This window comes from Etheostoma cragini, chromosome 4 (assembly GCF_013103735.1).
Source record: "Etheostoma cragini isolate CJK2018 chromosome 4, CSU_Ecrag_1.0, whole genome shotgun sequence".
NCBI lineage: Eukaryota > Metazoa > Chordata > Actinopteri > Perciformes > Percidae > Etheostoma > Etheostoma cragini.
Window position 1 is genome coordinate 25816572 of NC_048410.1, and position 19265 is coordinate 25835836.

Sequence of the window (19265 nt, forward strand, 5' to 3'; positions counted from 1 at the left end):
GGAAAAAGGCTGCAATGAAACAAAGAGTGAAAAATTTAAAGGGGTCTGAATACTTTCCGTACCCACTGTATATACATAATATAATTTTTTGAGAGCATGTTTGCTGCATTTATAAAGTGTGCTTGCCTCTCACTCTACTCTGGTTGCTATTTAATTGCGTAATCAAAAAACCTAATATTTTTGGTAATTTTTATTTGGCCTTTTCACCTATCCAGCCGTACACCTTAAGTGTTTTTTTGGTTATTTTCAGCCGAATAATTTTGGTTGTTAAACATACGGTGTATCCCTAATAAACAGGTATTTTATTATTGAGAATGAAAAAGGTGCCTGTTTTGTTTTTAACCTCGTGGGCTTTGGGTGCAAAATTGAGATTTAGCAGTTTTTCTTCTTCAGCAGCACGCCTATGTGATGTCCTGTTAGTAGAAATCTATTTGTCAGCTATTACAAATGAATATTTCTGAGATCTGAGAATCATCCTGTTACATGTAGCTTTCTAAAATCTGTTCCTCTGGTCCTGATTGTAACATAATAAGCCAGTTCAAGAAGAAAAGTAGAATATGGCTGATTTTAAGTGTGTATTATTTTGTGGCCAGCGGTCTCATGCAGTGCTTTCTCATCTCTGATGCGATATAGAGCCAGCAGTATAATTCCACCTCTTGAGTTCCGTTTGATGGTGACTGGCTGCTGAATGGTTGAGCAGGCAGCAAGCACAATAAAATAGTCTTGTCTCCCATTGTTACAGCTCTGTGGTTTTTGATATGTGTGTGTGTGTGTGTGTGTGTGTGTGTGTGTGTGTGTGTGTGTGTGTGTGTGTGTGTGTGTGTGTGTGTGTGTGTGTGTGTGTGTGTGTGTGTGTGTGTGTGTGGCCGTCAGAAGGGCACACAGAAATAAGTTCTATATGTGTGTATGCAACATTTGCCCACATCTACCTCACACTGACAACTTTGAAGATGGTTGTCACGGTGACAATTCCAATGCTGCTGATGAGCTGATTTTTGAGGTTTGCCAATGGATGATTGTTGTCGCAGGCAATCGGCCTTGGACATCCTGCTGAAGGTTCTAATGAAGGTCATGCATCGCAGACTCAGCTCTGCCCTGGAAATCCTCCTCCTGCCACAGAGTTATGGTAATCGTCAGCGTGAACCAGCCTCAACCTTCCACTAAATGCAAGATCAGGAGATGTAACCACACTAAAGAAATAAATAGTGTTTTGCATTTAGGGCTTTGAAGATGACTTTAGCTGCAAGGAAAGCACGCACTGTTGTTAATTTATATCTATTTTTATTTTTTGTTTATTTATTTTTACTAGCCAATACTAGGGTCCCTACAGCAAAGTACACCAAGATGGGGGAGACCCTGAGACATGTCATCCCCGGTCACATGCAGTGCTCCATGGCCTGTGGAGGGAAAGCCTGTAAATATGAGAACCCCTCTCGCTGGACTGATGAGGAACAAGCTGTCAAAGGACTCTACTCGTCCTGGTACGTCCTACAGCTACCTTTTAATACAGACCTCAGTGTTTCTTGACTTTTCCGCTTAGTGCTTTGCTCAGTCAGTGTGGGTTAGTGAAGTCCCTATGAGTAGAATGAAAAGCCAATCGATTTTTTTTTTTTTAAAGATCATAGTGCAAAATAAAAAGGAACAAGTTTAGATTTTAGGGCTTTAGTGGCAGTGCATCTGGGACTTTGGTATCTTGAGCTCTTCCAAGATGTGTTTAAGTTGCTAACAAGCCTAATTCATCATTATTATTTATGATTTTGCTATATATAACACAACTCCCCCTAATTTTTCATATTCTCCACTTACAGGATTACTGACAACTTGCTAGCTATGGCAAGGCCTTCAACTGAAATCATAGAGAAATATAATATAATTGAACAGTTTAAAAGGTACAGTATTCTCCTTTCACACTTCATTTGAATTTTTTATTTTAATTTTACTTTGTTAACATTTAGGTTAACAGTGAAATGAAAGTTGAAAGTGTTGTCAATAATGTGTTGTTTTGTCTGTTGGCTTGTGGATTGCTCTGTACACTGAAATGGACCTGTTGCTGTGCTCAGCTGTGGTTTGAAGACGGTCATTAACCTGCAGAGGCCTGGAGAACATGCCAGCTGTGGCAACCCGCTGGAGCAGGAGAGCGGTTTCACTTATCGACCTGAAATCTTAATGGAGGCAAACAGTGAGTCTTCCACCATCCATTAACCCAATCCATCCAAAACAATCTTTAAAAAAACATGATGGACTTTTCAGAAGAGATAATTATCTTCGATCCAGTTTCTGCATGGTAAAGTCACAATGTTCTGAACATACGGATCCACCAATCCACCCACCCATCCACCCATCCATCCATCCATCCACCATAAAGCACAATGTGGGGGTAGGGGGAGGTGCTTAAATCAGCATGATAGCACACCCAGAGCCGTTTGAGCCCAGCATGTTCATCACTAAAAATATTAATGTGCCATTTCCATCATTCCAAAGTTGAATCAAAAACATGTTTTACATTTTTTTGTATCCATTAATATAAATCACAAACGACAGTGAACACCTAGAAGCTCTCCAACGTACATTAATTCTATTGATTCATCGGATGAGTTGGTCTTATTATGCAACTCCCAACAGTCATTTGAAATGTTTGGATCAAATCAGCTGTGCTGGTTTTCAGACCAAGTAGCTAACGATCTGTCCATGGAAAAAATATTTTTTAACAGATCCTAGTTACAGTGCAACACAACAATGGATATACAGTAATAAACACAAAATATGGTCTGAAAATGAACGTGATGTGAATGATTTGATATAATCATAGGACCTTACTCACATTACTTTCTATTTTACAGAAAAGCCCATGCAGAGTATGATGGACTTTATAAAAAAAAACATAGAGACAAAATGCATGCGTTATGTAATTAAAGTGGCTGCACCACACATAGTATTTAAATAGCAATATTTAGACATACCACCTGCTCAATGTAACTGTTGCTTAAGAATCAAAAATATTAGAAGAATAACTGTTGTCAAAAACAGCTAGCTTGCTGACAGCTAAACTAACACAAATGCAAATAATGATCTAAGAGCAAGACTTCTCCCTCACCCATACACATCATTCAGATCAGATAAACGATACAGCAGCTTGTACGATCAAATGTGTTGAAATTTATGCTTTGTGTAAATCACTTTGAATTGCCCTGTTGTTGAAATGTGCTATACAAATAAAGCTGCCTTGCCTGCCTTGCCTTAGGTGACAATGAGAAGAATCCCAGTATAGCTTCAATGTAATTTTATCTCCAGTGTCAAATCATAACAAGAGTTATCTCAAGACACTTTACAGATAGAGTAGGTCTAGACGAAGACCCAACAATTTCCCACAAGTAAACATTTGGTGCAACAGTGGTGAGGAAAAACTTCCTTTAGGCAGAAACCTTGGACAGACACAGAGGGCGTTTCTCAATACCAAGTATGCAAAGAACGGACTTGTGTTCTTGGGGAGACCGTACTTGCTGGCTGTACCTGGAAGAATGAACTCGCGAGTTGAGACGACGCGTTCTTCCTGTTATTGCGCAACACCCCCAGCATAGAGGGCGCTTGCCACTTTATAGTTAGCTTTGATGTGTGTATTTATAATAAAGCATAGACGGTCACCTTTCACACCGCCTTGTTGTTTTGTTACGTTTTCATCTAAAGTGCTATTAAGTATCACGGGCCAATAACTGTATAAATAACGACACAACGGCGAGAAAAAAACCTTGTAACATATTTCGGGATTTACTTTTAATTGAAATCAGAAAAGACACGTTAAAATAGGTATCAAAATTATAAATGGACTGGGTAACGTTAGCCACTGCCGTCGGTAAACTTTACCGAGAAGCAGAAGAGGAGCCTGCGAGTGAGGAGAGCCAGGAGGAGGATAGAGGAGGAGGGGATATATCCTATAACAACAGCGGTAAAAATAGTTTTAAATATCTTACAATTGTGGACCTGGCTTTCCTCTTCCATTGTTGCTGCCGCAGTGGTCTGTCAAAATCATAGACCGTTAAAATAAATGGACAGAGCATGTGTGACGTCACCCATTGGTTTGTGGGGATCAGAAATGAGTCGTCGAGTTTGCGTTTATGGGCGCAGCCATCATGGTTGCGGATATGACGATTTTAGAGGAGAGGGCGGAGTGAGAGCAGAGCCACCGACCGGTGGGCGGGATATTCAGTCTATGGGCGGGATCTGACTTACATTAGCTGAGAGTTAGCAACGCTGCTCTACCTTACGTTAGCTAACAACTTTCACTGCCAATGTGGATGCAACTGCTGCTGAATAATTCAAGGTAAGATTTAGCTTCACTAGGTTTTAAGTATATCTTTGTCCCATATAGTCTATGGTTATATAAGAGTCACATTGCAAAGTAAATGTCTCTGAAGTTACCATGTAAATTGTCTGTAACGTTAGCTTGTCAATTAGCTAATTATGGTAAAACATGCTAACATTAATTTTCTGCAAATCGAAGTTTACTTCTCGGAGTTTAAACGTAGTGTCAGCGAAATGCAAAACGGCGATTGTCAATGCTTGTCATTATGTAACGCTATTAGCAAATGTATAACCAAGTTTCTTATAACATTCGGCTAGCTGTAATAACCATAATGATCCGGTAATGTGCTACGGTTTGCCCTGGCAGTCTATACTTGGGGCATTTAACCTTGACATGCTGTTAAGAGCTAATGTTAGCAGAAATAAGATCATTTAACTAAGTTACAGTTACACTAACGATAAAGAACAATGGACTGTTGTTTATTCATGTGTATTCTCCTAGATAATTAATGAAGTACAGCTACATGCTAGTGCGCATAGATATTTAACTATGAGGGGCTCAAATGGAAATTCATGATTCTTTCATTCTTTCAGAAATAAGAGTGCTGAGAGCCATGATGGCATGTTCACCACCCAAATGCCCCAGAAGTAAGCAATAGTAATAGTTCATTTTCTTATGCTATTTATTGTACAGCATTAAACTTTTACCAGACTTTTGTACAACTAAGCCAATGCATTTTCAAATAGTGTGTAATTAAGAGTGCTGTTCATTTATCCTTTAGCTTAAAATATTCTACTTTTCTTGCTATTACAATGCGTTTTTCCATCCAACAGTCTGGATCATTGGAGACAGCTACGTCCCGGCGTGGGGCAGAGAGAGCGGCAAAGACCATGGGGAACAATCTTGGTATTGAGGATATCTACATCTATTGGTTTGGCTAGGCAGGTCTGGGGTGGTCTGCGGTGGAAGAGACTTCTCCCTTTCTTTTACCAGTCCCTACAAGTAAGAGCTGTCCTGGACGTCCTCCTTATTTACTGTGGCGGGAATGACCTGGGAGATGTCCAGGGCGGTAACCTCGTTGCAGGAATGAACGAGAACCTGCAGCACCTCTACCTGCAGTATCCAGGCATGATAGCACAAGTGCTATAAGCTTTATATGTTAAGCGGTATTTTTATATTGTGGTTTGTAATGTCAACCATTTCTACTGTAATTAACAGTGTGGTACTAACAGTGTGGCACTAGAGATTCAGCATCCTCTTTATTATGCAGACATGTCTGGTGATAGTTAAGTTTGCCTTTACCTTAACCCACAGCAGTGTTTTATGTGTGGAATTTACTCTTGTAAAAGGTGAACTACAGCATTTAATTCATACATTTTTAAAAATCTTAAGTTTTTGGTTTATGAATTTTTTTTAAGTTAATGCCCATTTCAATGTGAAATAAAGGTCGTTCTAAAGCTACATTTGTTGTTTTTCTGAACTATAATAGGAACATCCAGCAATGTAGTCATACAAGAAGACTTTGGTAATTTCATAGAATTTGTAATTGATTAAAAGTGTTTTTCATTTGGGCTTTAATACACATAAATATAACTTAAATTTTACCATACTTGCTTTTCTTGTGTGTATTTTGAACGTTTTTGGTAGGTAATTGAAAAGGAACTAGGTGCTGTTTAATCTGTGCAGGGCTATTGTAAAATCCTAGCGTATGATTACAAATTGCAAAGGAGAATTAAACAACTTATTCAATTGCCGTAACTGTAATGATTAAATCAAATGTATCAGGTACATTTGATTTAGTCATTAGTTACTGACATTTTTAAAGTATGAAAACTAAAAACCATACAAGGACATGCAATGTCAATATTTATTCTAACAGTACATAAATACGTAAATATACAAGACCCTTTATGTGAAATTACCAGCAATACTTTTACCTGTGAATGCGGTGACTGCTAGAGCATTTTCATTATTTTATTCCAGTTTAATATTTATAAAAGTTTTAATCCACACAACTAATTAATGTTACTGTTACGACCCTTACGTTTACGTAACAGTTACTACTATCACCTCTCAAACTACAGAAGAAACTAAGTCAACCATAATAACTTGAACCTCTAACTACCAAGTGCTAAAAGTTTGTCCATCCTTTCAGCAGAAGAAGCTGAACCAAAATTGATTATCTGGCATTATTATAATCAAAACATATTTGAGAACTTTGGATGTGGTCAACGCTGTCTGGTTTCCACATCCAGATGAAATGGCACCAAATACACCGCTCTATACACCAGGTCTTCCTTCTGGAGGCTCCATACACCAGGTCTTCCTCCTGGAGGCTCTTTACACCAGGTCTTCCTTCTTGATCTTCCTCAAAGTGTGAACTGCAGACGGGACTTTTCGTGGTTCCATCTGCTGGTCTCTCTCCTCATGTTCACCAACCATTGCTTCAGCCTGGCATAATCGAAAGGAAGTCTGTTAGGAAAGAAATTCATGTTTCATACATCCCAAAGGTGTATACACTATCAATTTACACTAACAAGGCAGCACATCTGCTGTATGCATCTGTAATGAAAATGATTGAAATGTATATTTAATAGATTAATATAATGTCATACCCCAACGTAACTTTACAATAATGTCTAATTGTTTCATGTGCGCCGTTTTATCGCTAACAATCTGACCCACTCCCCCACCCGGAGACCTCCGTCTCCAAGTCAACGCGCTCCCGCCCGCAGCTTTATCCGTGTGGTGACGGGGATGCTGTGTGGGTGCTGCCGCGGCGTGGGTGATAGGGTTCGTGCCTGTAACCTCTCGCCCAGAAAGATCCGCAGCCCCGACTGGGGTGGGGTGTGCAGGCCTCGCCCCGGCCGTCCTTCGCCCACCTCCGGATAACGTTGCCCAAACTTTCAGGATACATATATTTGAGTCAAAAGCCGGGCTACATTTGACGTACAATTCCGCCACACGAAACTCAGATGTGAGGGGTTATTTCTAAATCACACGCTGTTCCACAATGATCTCATCCCGTGCTAATAGGGTTTATGAATTTGCAATATAACGTTAGTTAAATCAGGCTTTGATTTTAAGCTAACGTTACATTACATGCGCATCGATTAGCACTATTACCACCTATTACCACCTATTACAGACCAATAGATCACAGGCGAGATCGGTGCATACCTACTGTATTTGACTGTAACATTAAATATATTTTAATACGTTTATACATAGACTGTATGCGTTTATATGGTCTGTGTTTAGCATTATTAGTCAGCCCGCTAGCTTGCTTAGCAAGGTGCAATCTAGAAGCTAGCTAACTGATATTAATTGAGATGCTAACGTTGGCTAACAAAAAACTGTAATAAAACAAAATCTAATTTTACTTACCGGAAAAACTGAACTGCCGATTCCTTTGAGTGTCTGGCCGTGCAACCGAACGCTGAACAAGACATTAGTATCCGACCAAAGTGTCACAGCCACAGCGATGAAACGTAGTCAAACGTAGTCAAAATGAAGTTTACGTGCCATGGACGAGCTTTGCTAACACTATGTCATGATTGACAGGCCGAGAACTGTCAATCACATTATAACCACGCCCTAAAACACCCCCGGCTTTATTGCCGATTTTAAAATCAACAAGACCGTAATTTAAAGAATGAACATCATTCTGTATTGCAAAATACTTCAAACTAGCGATCGAGACCACAAACTCATTATGAAGATGTTTACTGAGGTAATAAATCAAGTGAGAAGTGGCTCATTTCTCCATAGACTTCTATTGAAACCAACCTCTTTTGCAACCACGCATGTTGCCCTCTGCAGGAATTCAGATAGAATGCAGGTTTAAGTTACTTCAGCAATGGTTGCACTTTTCGAAACCGGATGCTCTGTCCACTTATTTTAACGCTCTATGGTCAAAATGTGGGGCCAGAGGGGTCTGTGAGCTGACTGACTGACGGGCTTGCAAGAGTCATTCCCGGCTGGCGAGCTTGCTATGCCCGCCGGGGATTGTGGAGCTTTCCAACTCCGAAGGCTTTTTTAATTCACCATCAATTTTTGTTGAACTGCCTATATTCAAAATCTACACAGCTGATTTCTCGCCTTAAAACATCCTAAAAATGAATTAATTGATTTAATAATTGACGTAAATTATGAAAATCTGTGTACCGGAGACCATGCGCGCTGTGGGTACACGATCCGTCCTGCCTTCATGATCCGTTCTGCGCATGCGCACGATGTTCACGCATGCGCATAAATACGTAGCTGAAAACCGTTCCCTGCACTATTGGTACGACGCATGCGTCGGAACACTTTACGGCCAAGCGTCACAACGGACAGCTTTTTTTTTTTCTTTTTTCATTTTATTAACAAAGAACAATTATATCGCCAGTATGTACATATACGAAAAGTCAATACCAGAGGTGCATATACAGAATATATACATATATATATAAAATTACGTATTAGCATTTTTTGTAGGCCAGACTTTTTTGTAGTTCACAAGTGCTCAACATGTAATCTACACTTTTTAGTAGTTTTATTTTAATAAAGTTATTTAAATTAACACTTGTCACTGATCCAAAACTGTGTACTGACATCTGTGTACCAGTCATAGATGACATTATTATTAAGTGATCAACATGTAATCTTTTTTTAAATTTATATTTAATTTTTTAATTATTGTTTACGCCAGGCTATGAATTACGAAGTGTTTACGTGGTGGCCAATCCAAAAATATATGGTTGCCATGGTAATGTTATTAAGTGACGCAATTGCACAACAAGACAAACACATTCCTTTTTTCATTAGACCGCAGTTGTTTCAAGTTCCCCGCAATTTCATCGCATAAATATCCCAGATATTCTATTGAATTTTTAAAGAAAATGTGCCGCATAATCAAGGATTTTTGCAACAAATCTTGCGCATGTGCAGGACAGATCGTGCAGTGTCGTGAAGCCTGGTAAAACACAGTTATCATCTGCGCATGCGTGAACATCTTGCGCATGCGCAGAACGGATCGTGTAGGCAGGACGGATCGTGTACCGACACACGCTTTACACCCAAATTGAATGCTGGGATACCGGCCCGGCCAAGTTCACACAAGTTACCATCCAATGTATCCTCGGTAAAATGGGCGTGTCGAGATCACATCCGGGGACTTTAAGTGTTCTTTGCGAAATGCTAACTTGTGTATTGGGTCAGTACTTTGGCCACCAAACATGACGTTTCACAAGAACACAAGAACACAAGTCCATAGAAGAACACATATTGAGAAACGCCCAGTAGGCGCCATCTGCCATTGCCGCATCAGACACACACACTCATGTGAATTAATCTTAGAGGCATTGACTTTTGTGGTCATATTTGAAATTGCTCTCTGATTGCATGTGACTGGTGATTGAGGAGGATTGTTTGATTTACATATTTGTGAGGGCTACTAGCAGAGATTTTCCGTAATAGTATTAGCTACTAAGAAAATTATAAAACAAATGTTTAGTTCACTTAACATGTAAACTAAATCATGGACTTATTTATAAATAAGTGTTGTCATACATCCCCTATTTGTACAAGATGAAGATGAGACTGCATGACATGAGAATAGTGGTAAACTGTGGAAGACAGTTTCTTTGTATATTGCCATTCTCCATGTCAATGAGTAGCAGTAGCAGGTATAGATAATCTGTCGTTATTGATATTAAATAAACTATAATTATAACAAACTGTCTGGAGCCCCTTTCAGACATCTTGGACATCTATGTTAATATAATTTCACAGGCCATTCTTATGTCTGAATAAGTACCACCTTTATGGAAAAGTTACGACAGCAGTCTTACTAGGTTAACCTGTAATATTTTAATGTCACTTTCAGCACAACACAAGTGTGAATGAATGCTGTCAGAATAATATAAAGGTTGCAGAAAAAAACATGGAATGCATGTCTTGTTCAACCTTCTAAGATAACTGTAATACATTTATCATCTCAATCTTTATTCCGAGAATAACATTTGGGGGTGGTTGTAGCTCAGTCCATAGGAATTTGGCTTGGGAACCGTAGGGCCGCTAGATGAAGCCTCCTTGCGGACCAAGTACAGAGCGTGGATTGGTAGCTGGAGAGGTGCCAGTTCACCTACTTGAGAAAGGCACCGAACTAGAGCCCGACCGATATATCAGGTGGCCGATATTATCAGCCAATATAAGGCATTTCCAGATCTAGCGGTATCAGCATTTATAATGACAAATTAATTTATATTAATATATTAATATTAATTTATCAGAATCATTTATAATGACAAGTAAATCATTCTGATAAATGAATATTTAAAAATAAAAACGGTGTGTTGTTATGAGCATTGGCGTTGCATAGTTTGTCCACCAGAGGGCACTCTGCAACATCCCTGTTGGCAACACTGATTTTTGTTTGTGTTTTTGATAGTATCTTAAGTTTTTGTTTTAATATTTTTTGATCTTCCTCTGTTTTGTTGTGACAATGAAACAAATGATTATCATTACGTTAGTAAGAACTCATATAAAACTACAAATAACTAATGTTAAGGAAACGCATTTCTGGATCTTTTATTTTTTTAAATATATAGCATATCGGATTTTTAAATTACCAAATATTCGTATCGTATCAGCCTTAAAAATCATTCGGGCTCTACACCGAATCCCCAGCTGCTCGCCTTTGATGGGCAGCCCTCTCACTCTGACATCTCTTCATTAGTGCATGGATAGGTCCTTATCATGTGTGTGTGTGTTTCAGGCCTGTGTGCATTAACTAACAACAGAGTGGGGAAAAAAGATGTAATATCCCCTTGGGGGACCAAGAAAGTAACACTTAAACAAACAGAAAACACTGCGAAATAACTTTTTTTAAGTTGTTGAGTAGGTTCGTTTCATATCAGTGTATCTGAAATAATTCCTCCGTGTGTGGTGAGTAGTGTGATATATTATCACTGAAAAATTCTTTGGTAGATGTCGATAAGCTCTGAATTATTCTGGCTTTGTGTATTTCAGTTTATTACTACAACTTTGGGTGGAAGGATTATGGTGTGGCATCTCTGACTACAATCCTTGACATGGTGAAAGTCATGTCATTTGCTGTCCAAGAGGGAAAAATGGCTGTCCACTGCCATGCTGGTCTTGGAAGAACAGGTTTGTAACACAGACAATTTGGCATTGTTTAAAGCTTCATTTATGCTTGTAAGATATCAGATTCATATTTTTCATCATGCAGGTGTGTTGTTGGCTTGTTATTTGGTTTTCACATCCCGTATGAGCGCTGACCAAGCCATCCTGTTTGTACGGGCTAAGAGACCCAACTCCATCCAGACCAGAGGCCAGCTGCTATGTGTCAGGGAGTTCGCCCAGTTCCTGGTTCCTCTCCGGAACGTGTTCTCCTGTGCAGAACCCAAAGCAAGTGCTGTCACCTTGTCCCAGTACCTTACCCGGCAGCGCCACCTGCTGCATGGCTACGAGGCTCGACAGATGAAGAATGTGCCAAAGATCGTCCAGCTGGTGTGCAGGCTCCTTGTTGACATCGCAGCCAACCGACAGGTTGTAATTGAGGAGGAGCGACTGGAGATCCCCGACCTCACTGCTGAGGTGGAGAAGACCGTGTCCCAGCAGGCCCTTCAGCAGCTTGGGAAGGAGATGAGAGGGAAGGGGATTCCTGTTCCACCTTGTTCATCTCATCCTCTCAGCCCACCTGCTATACAATCCAGACCTCCTCATGATCAACCTCTCGCCAGTGACAATGAACTTGACCCCTCGCAGCAGAATCTAGAAAGCCCTCTGAAGTCCTCCCTGTTCAAAACCAGGAGCCTCAGTTACAGCGATTCTGTGCTTGACCAACTTGGACCACAGCAACAAAATTTAGGAAATCTGACGAGCAACAAACCAGTCAGGTGCCTGATCAAACATTCCTTGTCTCACAGTAGCCTTCCAGACGGTATCCCTTCCAGATTCTATGACCTTTCTCTTCAGGACATCATTAGCAGCATTCCGGGCCACAGTACAGAAGCAAAGCAAGACACGGGATCACCTTTATTAAAGAAGTCACTAAATAAAGGGCTTCAGAGTTTGTCTTTAGATTTATCCAAGCAGGGAAACAAATCTCACTGTGATGCCACACTGCCAGCCTTATCGAACAAGAGCAAACTGCTTACCACTGAGGAGCCGCCAGATGTGGAAGTGTCTGCATGTGGAGCAGATGGAGGGTTTTCCTTAATCACCCTCCAGTCTGGGCTCTCCCCAGAGAGAAGATGCCTGCTGGTTGCCAAAGCTCTGGCCATGAACCTGACAGACAAGGATTTCACCTCCAAGGTCTCAGTGTGGCAGGTAGTGTACCCCATAAAATACTTTCAAATATACCACGTGGTCACATGAATATTCCTGTGCTGTTCCTGTACTCTAGTCTGGAGTCTCTGGACTAGTATCATCTAGAGTTGGGTCAATTTCCGGTTTTACCCGACCAGTCAGTTGTAAGAGTCTAAACCGGTTTGATTTAATGCTGACCAGTGGAACCGCCATTTTCCACTGTGTCACCTTCTGGCAAATTAAGAAGTAGCTGACATTAGCAACCTGTGCCGATGCCGTCCCAGTGATAAATCCAACTTGTATTTGCAACAGTATTGGCCAGTAGCGAGACTAGTTTAAATACATCTCAATAGCCTTTGTTGTTTACTACATCTACTAAAAAAGCTTTTTGGTAACTGCTGAGGATCACAGATGCCACCACCAACTGACGTGTATGTCCTGTTCACAAAACAGTTCTGTTGTAGTAAACTACTTTTACTGTGTTGCTGTAGCTTAGCTTGCTATGTTTATTTGGAGCCAACATTAGTTTCAGTGTAGAGAAGCTTCATTTATTGTTGAATAACTGCTATCTTAGCTTACTAAACTTTCTAAGTAGCAGCCTAACAATGGTAAATAAACGAATGAACTAACGCTTCATGGCATCACATTTATGTCATAGCTCACAAGCAAATTATATTATCTCACACGCGCCAATATTAGTCTTTGAGCAACAATTCAACAAGCGAGAGTTGTACAGGCCATGAGCGTTAAACAAAACGTAGGGAGAGTGAAAGAATGGCACCTGCATGTATGAAACTAAGCAGAACGCACACAGAGCAGCCACCACACACCAGAATGCGTCAGTTGAGAAGGCGTGTGCATACATGCTCTCACAGATCACTCTGTTGTCAAAGTTGATTTCTGCTTACCCGACTGGACCTGCCCTTTGAGTATTTGGGGGCAAAACATTAGAGCTAGCCTTAGCTAACACAGCTGTGGGTAGCTTAATAACCGTAGCTGGACTAATCCATAACAGAAATTTAGAACCAACTAATCAAATAATTATTCCATTACTATTTGCCATAATTACCTCAACCTAACTTTACATCATACTCACAGAACTTTAAGCAGGCAAAGGTATAGCATATTATTTATTGCTGACATTGAATATTTGAACTGATAATAGTCAGAACAATGTATGTAGCCCTATGTAATGATTACACCTGATAGTCTACAGTTTTACTGTACAATTCAACATTGGCTTGAATCTAAAAAGGCATTTTCCAACCAGACACCATTATTTAGAACACTACAAGAACACACTATATACACCATATATGTTAAATACACATGATGTAATGTGTGCAGTAGAGAGCTTCAGAGGTGCTGGTAGATGGATTATTTTACGTTTGGACAGAGGCAGGCTAGCTTTTTTCCTCTGTTGCCATTCTTTAAGCTTAGTGAAGATAGCCGACTCCTTGTTCTTGCTTCATAATACATAACAAACAGACATAAGTGTGGTATTGATCTTCTCACCTAACTCTCATAAAGAAAATAAATGAGCGTCCTTAAAAGGTTGAACTATTCCATTAATGTCAATACATCCTGTAAATTGATCAGAAGGACAGTTTCTACATGTCATGTCACCTGGTGTCACACCATGTCAGATTGAATGGGATATCTGCTACATTACTAAAAGGGACAATTGCACAGAACAACACTACTGGCTGTGTCATAAACGAGAAACACGGTTTCCATCATCTGGTTGGAGGAAAAAAGAAACCCATTTTGTCTCGCTAGATTTTTGAGCCCGTGTCTTGGCCATGCGGGCACGTGACTGGGTTTCTATCGGCACTGTACAAATGCATCATGTGCAGGACAAAGACTTCAGACACAGAAAGTATTGCTGTGCTCAGAGAGGCTCCAAAATCAGGGTAGCAGCTGTCACCTTGGTCCCGCTCCATGTTCTGTGATGCCATGTTCAACTGCTACACTGCAGTGCCCAGCTACGTCCTGCTACGTCTTGCTACGTCCTGCTGTGCCTTGTAATGCCGCACAGCGTCCTGCTATGCCGTGAACTACTACAAAGAACTGCTACAAACTACTAATTTATTCTATTTTTGTTATTGCCACTCTTCATTCTAACCCCAACCGGCCCGTCAGACACCGCCTACCAAGAGCCTGGGTCTGACCGAGGTTTCTGCCTAAAAGGAAGTTTTTCCTCGCCACTGTTGCACTGTTGCTTGCTCTGGAGGAAACTACTAGAACTGTTGGGTCCTTGTAAATTCTGGAGTGTGGTCTATCTGTAAAGTGTCTTGAGATAACTCTTGTTATGAATTGATACTATAAATAAAATTGAATTGAATTGAATTGACAGCAGGGTGGCAAAAAGAACAGAGAGATTGTTACACAATTGATCCATTTATTCAATATGGTTTCATCTCAGGTTTAGATCAAATAACACTAGTTATTTCTCTTCTTTTAAGCAGCATTATGATATCATAATGATGAAAAAGCAATGATCCAGATGTGCACCAGGTGCCTAATATCATTCCGGTCTTACTGCATCTATCTGCATATTTTAGCGCAACCAGGTTACTTAGGTTTGCTGTATAACCAGATTTTCCCCTGGTTTCTTTTTGTGATCAAAGGATTCTTCAATATGTAGCCACTTGACAATGCAACAAATGTTTATCCACTTCAATAAAGCCAAAAAGTACAGGAGACACTCGCAAAGCACCAGGAGGGAGATATGAAGTATCCGCAGGAAGCAACAGGATGTCTGAGATACTGTGGCACTTGGAAACAACAGAACTCTAATCATTATCTCTTCAATACTTTTCATTTGTACAAATAACATTGAAAATGTAACACCCAGTTCTACACATAACCCCTTTAAGAAGCCATGCTGTTATTCTAGGAAATGCTGGGTGAAAACCTTGATCCTAGGAGATTCTAATTCTGTGTGACATGCAGGATGTTGCTTCCTCCACTACTCTTTTTAGTACGAGGGATCTGGCAATGCTCATCTTCAGTTCATCTTCAGTTAATGTTTAAAATTAAAAACACTATCCACAGTTCACTTTGTGTCCGACAAATATGCTATACAACACACATTCAGAGCTCCTATGCGTTAATTGTCAACCCTAAAAACACACCCTTATAGACTGTGCTCATTGTTCATTAATGAGCTTTGTGATAACAGACAGAACCATAACTTTAGCACATTGTTATTCCTGATTTAAACCTGCATTTCCTGCCTTGTGACACTTCATTTCAGTATGTTCTTTGTTGTGATGCAGACAGAGCTGAACTCCAGAGAGGGAGCGTGGGAGAGGCTGTGTATGGAGAGAGATCCTCTGGTCCTGTCAAGTCTGATGTGGTCATGGCTGGAGCAGCTCAAGGACCCGGTCATCAGCAGAGAGGAAGTCAAAGCCCTCTGCGAGAAGAATGTAAACCCACAGAATGCCCTCAGTTCACTAAGAAAGGTAGCTGGGTTCAATATCTGTGTAAAGCAAACAGTAATAATGCCTTGCTTTTAGATAGCTTTTAACAGTTTCCAGTAACCGCGGAAAACTAATTATAATGCTGGTGAGTGTGTTTTCATTGTTTAAGTTTTAAAGGTATTTATACAGCACCTTTCTACTTTACTGGACAAAATCATTCAAGCACACATTCATACACCAGTGCAAGATTCTGTCCTGCCCATTGGGAGCAACTTGGAGTTCAGTGTCTAACTCTAGAGCACAGGAGAAGCCAGGGATCGAACCACCAATCTTGTGGTCAGAACTACCCGCTCTACCTACTGAGTGTGTCAGAACTAGAACTGGATCCAAAAATTCAAAAATTGGTTCAATGGGTATTCGATTTTAAATTTGATGAGCATTGTTTACAGGGTGACCCAGCAATACCAAGTGTAAAGTAGATCAGATGAACAATTCTTTGAAAGAAAATAGACACACACGCAAACATACTGTACATACAAAGGTTCCTCCATTTCTGGTTATATGTTGTGTTGATTTTGTTAGCTTTGATTGTACTGCACTTTGGCCAAGTGTAGTGGTTTTTAAATGGGCTTTAAACACATTGGATTGGATTTGGATTTTACTTTTTTTTGTGTTGTGTCCAGTGTTGGAAGAGATTATTTCATGTCTTTATTTCACACCTCTGTTCACAGTTCTTACATTGTGGGAACATCCTTTGTACAGTTGTGTTCCAAATAATAGCAATCACCAATCAACTTTTTAATGAAAGTCCGCTGTTCCTCATAGCAATGTCTCTAATGAGCTATTTTTCTGAAGTGGAAAAATGCACTATAACCAGCATGCACACAACAAACAACATTTGCTTCCTTCTTTCCTTGAATATGGGCCATAATTGACACCTGTTTCTTAACAGAATCAATCACCTCACTAATGCAACACAACACTATTATTTTGAACATGCAATTACAGATTCAATTATACAGACTGTGCAGCATGCATGTCATGACTATTGGGTATGTTGGTTTTCTCTGACTCAACAACACTTACTAGTAAATTATTTGGCATGTAGAAATATCACTTCTACCAAAAAATATAATGTATGAGGTTAGTGATGTCGGACTGTTATTTTATTTAACACATCTGTAGATTAGTTATCTGTAATGCCTTGTGTAGCAGTAATCTGCAATCATCTCAGCTATGTCATTTAAATGACAGCCTCTATTAGACTGTTTAGTAAGGTAGTGGTTCTATACAAAATGACACACAACCATACTGTGATATTTACCTGTCTTTGTAATATGTAAATGCTGCTAGTCCAGGGTTTTTAATATGGGCTACATACCTCACATATTTAAAGGTTATCATTTGGCTTTGGACTGTTTTTATGTCTATGATTTATGAGATATTGTAATCATGTAATCTGATACTATCATCCTTGTGCTTCCTGCTGTCAGGGCCACAGACTCACGTTGCTGTGTATCCTCGACTGTGCTGCTCATCTCCTGCCAATGCCTGAAGAAGTGGAGAATAGTTTTCTCAACCAAACAATACAAGCGTTTACTCAGGTGAGTATTAACATATGGTGTATATTAAATAGATTCTTGTTTAGCATTTAGCATTGAGTTTTTTTTCTTCTTTTCTCTCCAGATTGACCCTGCCTTAGAGAAGAACAAGTCTTTATACACAACACTTAAAGCAACCCTGACTCCCATTCTTCATGAGCTGTGTGACAAAGCTGTAGAGGAGAATGAAGACTCCTGATCCAGCTGCAACAGACACGAGGAAGACTCACAAACAAGTTTCCACTTTGGGGGCATTATTGTATTTTCAGTCAGTTCCTTGCATCAGGTACTGCTGAGATCTGCCAATCTAGTCTTTTAAGACTTTTAGGTATTTTAAGACTTTCGTGTAAATGTTTAGCATTTCATTTTCCTTGTATGCTTTTAATAGATTCTAAGCACTGCCATTCTTTTGGTTAATGTGCCACTGTGCTCCATTTGAAAGTATCTGTTCTCCTATAATATTTGTGAGGGACTAGATGTGCTTTTATTGTCAAACTAGTTGCTAGGAAAATGACAGAGAATGGTTCTCATGATGTTCATGTAATGTTATTTAAATGTGTAACTCAGCTGTCGATGCTGTTGGTCTTATTTCTTATTTAAACCGAAATGTGTTTTTACACTGTGAATATGCTATGTGTCTTATTTATTCTGATCTTTCTATTTGAAATGCAGCATTTGGATTAATAACTATAACCTGACAAATTGAAAGGTTTCTTTGTTTGTGTAGAATGTAAAGTATTTTAGCAAACTGTGGCTATTGTTATGGCAATGCAAATACAACAGGCCACAGTCCATTTGCTTTTCCAATCAATGTATGTCCTTAATACCGAGTGCACCTCTTAATGTTCTGTTGTACATGTGTTTGTTAAACATCAATCTGCCTCCACTGTTGCAGTTGTTCTCTGCCTCAACCCAAATGGCCTCTGTCTGGACTCTGTGGCATGCTGCTGGTTTAACGTTTGTGTGTGACCTCTCACATCAAATGCTCCATATGTGGAATGTAATCTAGATCTGCAACACTGATGATGATAATAATATGAAGGACACAAGTGAGGAATTTTCAACCAGCACTATTTTTTCATTGTTAAACAGGCTACTTCTCACAGAATTAATTTAATGCATGCTTTGTAAAGTGTGTGCAAATCTTTTTATGGACATTTACCATTTAGGTTTATCAGCAGTTAGGCATACAAGGGAAAGGAAAGTGTTCCTCCTGATGTTGTCACAGTGGTCAAACATCCATACCCATTTAACTCTAAAGAGATTGTGTCCACTGAATCTCAAAAGCGTATGTTATTATACAAATGCCTCTTGGGATCAAAGAACATCATCTTCAGACCTTTACACACAAAGCATATCAGATGAAACTGATGCAATACATTCATACAGTCATTGCTGAGAAGGGAATGCTGCTTCACATTAAAAAGGGTTAGGGTTAGGGTTTGATTTCATACCACCTGTTATTACTTCTTAGTTATAACATCTCAGCTGAGAAGATCAATAACTAAAAACAGCATGCAATGATTTTAAGGAAACATTTTTCCTATTTGTGAGCTAAGAAGTCTATCGCAAGGCTTGATTTATGGCATATAATAATATTAATGATACTATTTCAATACCAAA

At 39.6% G+C, this 19265-nt stretch overlaps 1 protein-coding gene across 2 annotated transcripts in view; it reads left to right on the forward strand.

Annotated features, from left to right (window-relative positions):
* The window catches only part of ptpdc1a (protein tyrosine phosphatase domain containing 1a), a 26442-nt gene extending 7729 nt beyond the window's left edge, over positions 1 to 18713 (forward strand). The window contains exons 3-10 of one of the 2 annotated variants that reach the window (XM_034869158.1): positions 1310 to 1481; positions 1809 to 1889; positions 2061 to 2179; positions 11315 to 11452; positions 11535 to 12637; positions 15876 to 16083; positions 17535 to 17645; positions 17728 to 18713. In XM_034869158.1, coding sequence (XP_034725049.1) covers positions 1310 to 1481; positions 1809 to 1889; positions 2061 to 2179; positions 11315 to 11452; positions 11535 to 12637; positions 15876 to 16083; positions 17535 to 17596 — 1883 coding nt within the window. In that variant the 3' untranslated portion in view covers positions 17597 to 17645; positions 17728 to 18713. The remainder of the gene's footprint in view (positions 1 to 1309; positions 1482 to 1808; positions 1890 to 2060; positions 2180 to 11314; positions 11453 to 11534; positions 12638 to 15875; positions 16084 to 17534; positions 17646 to 17727) is intronic. The other variant, XM_034869157.1, reaches the window with a different exon arrangement.
* Positions 18714 to 19265: the final 552 nt, after the last annotated feature.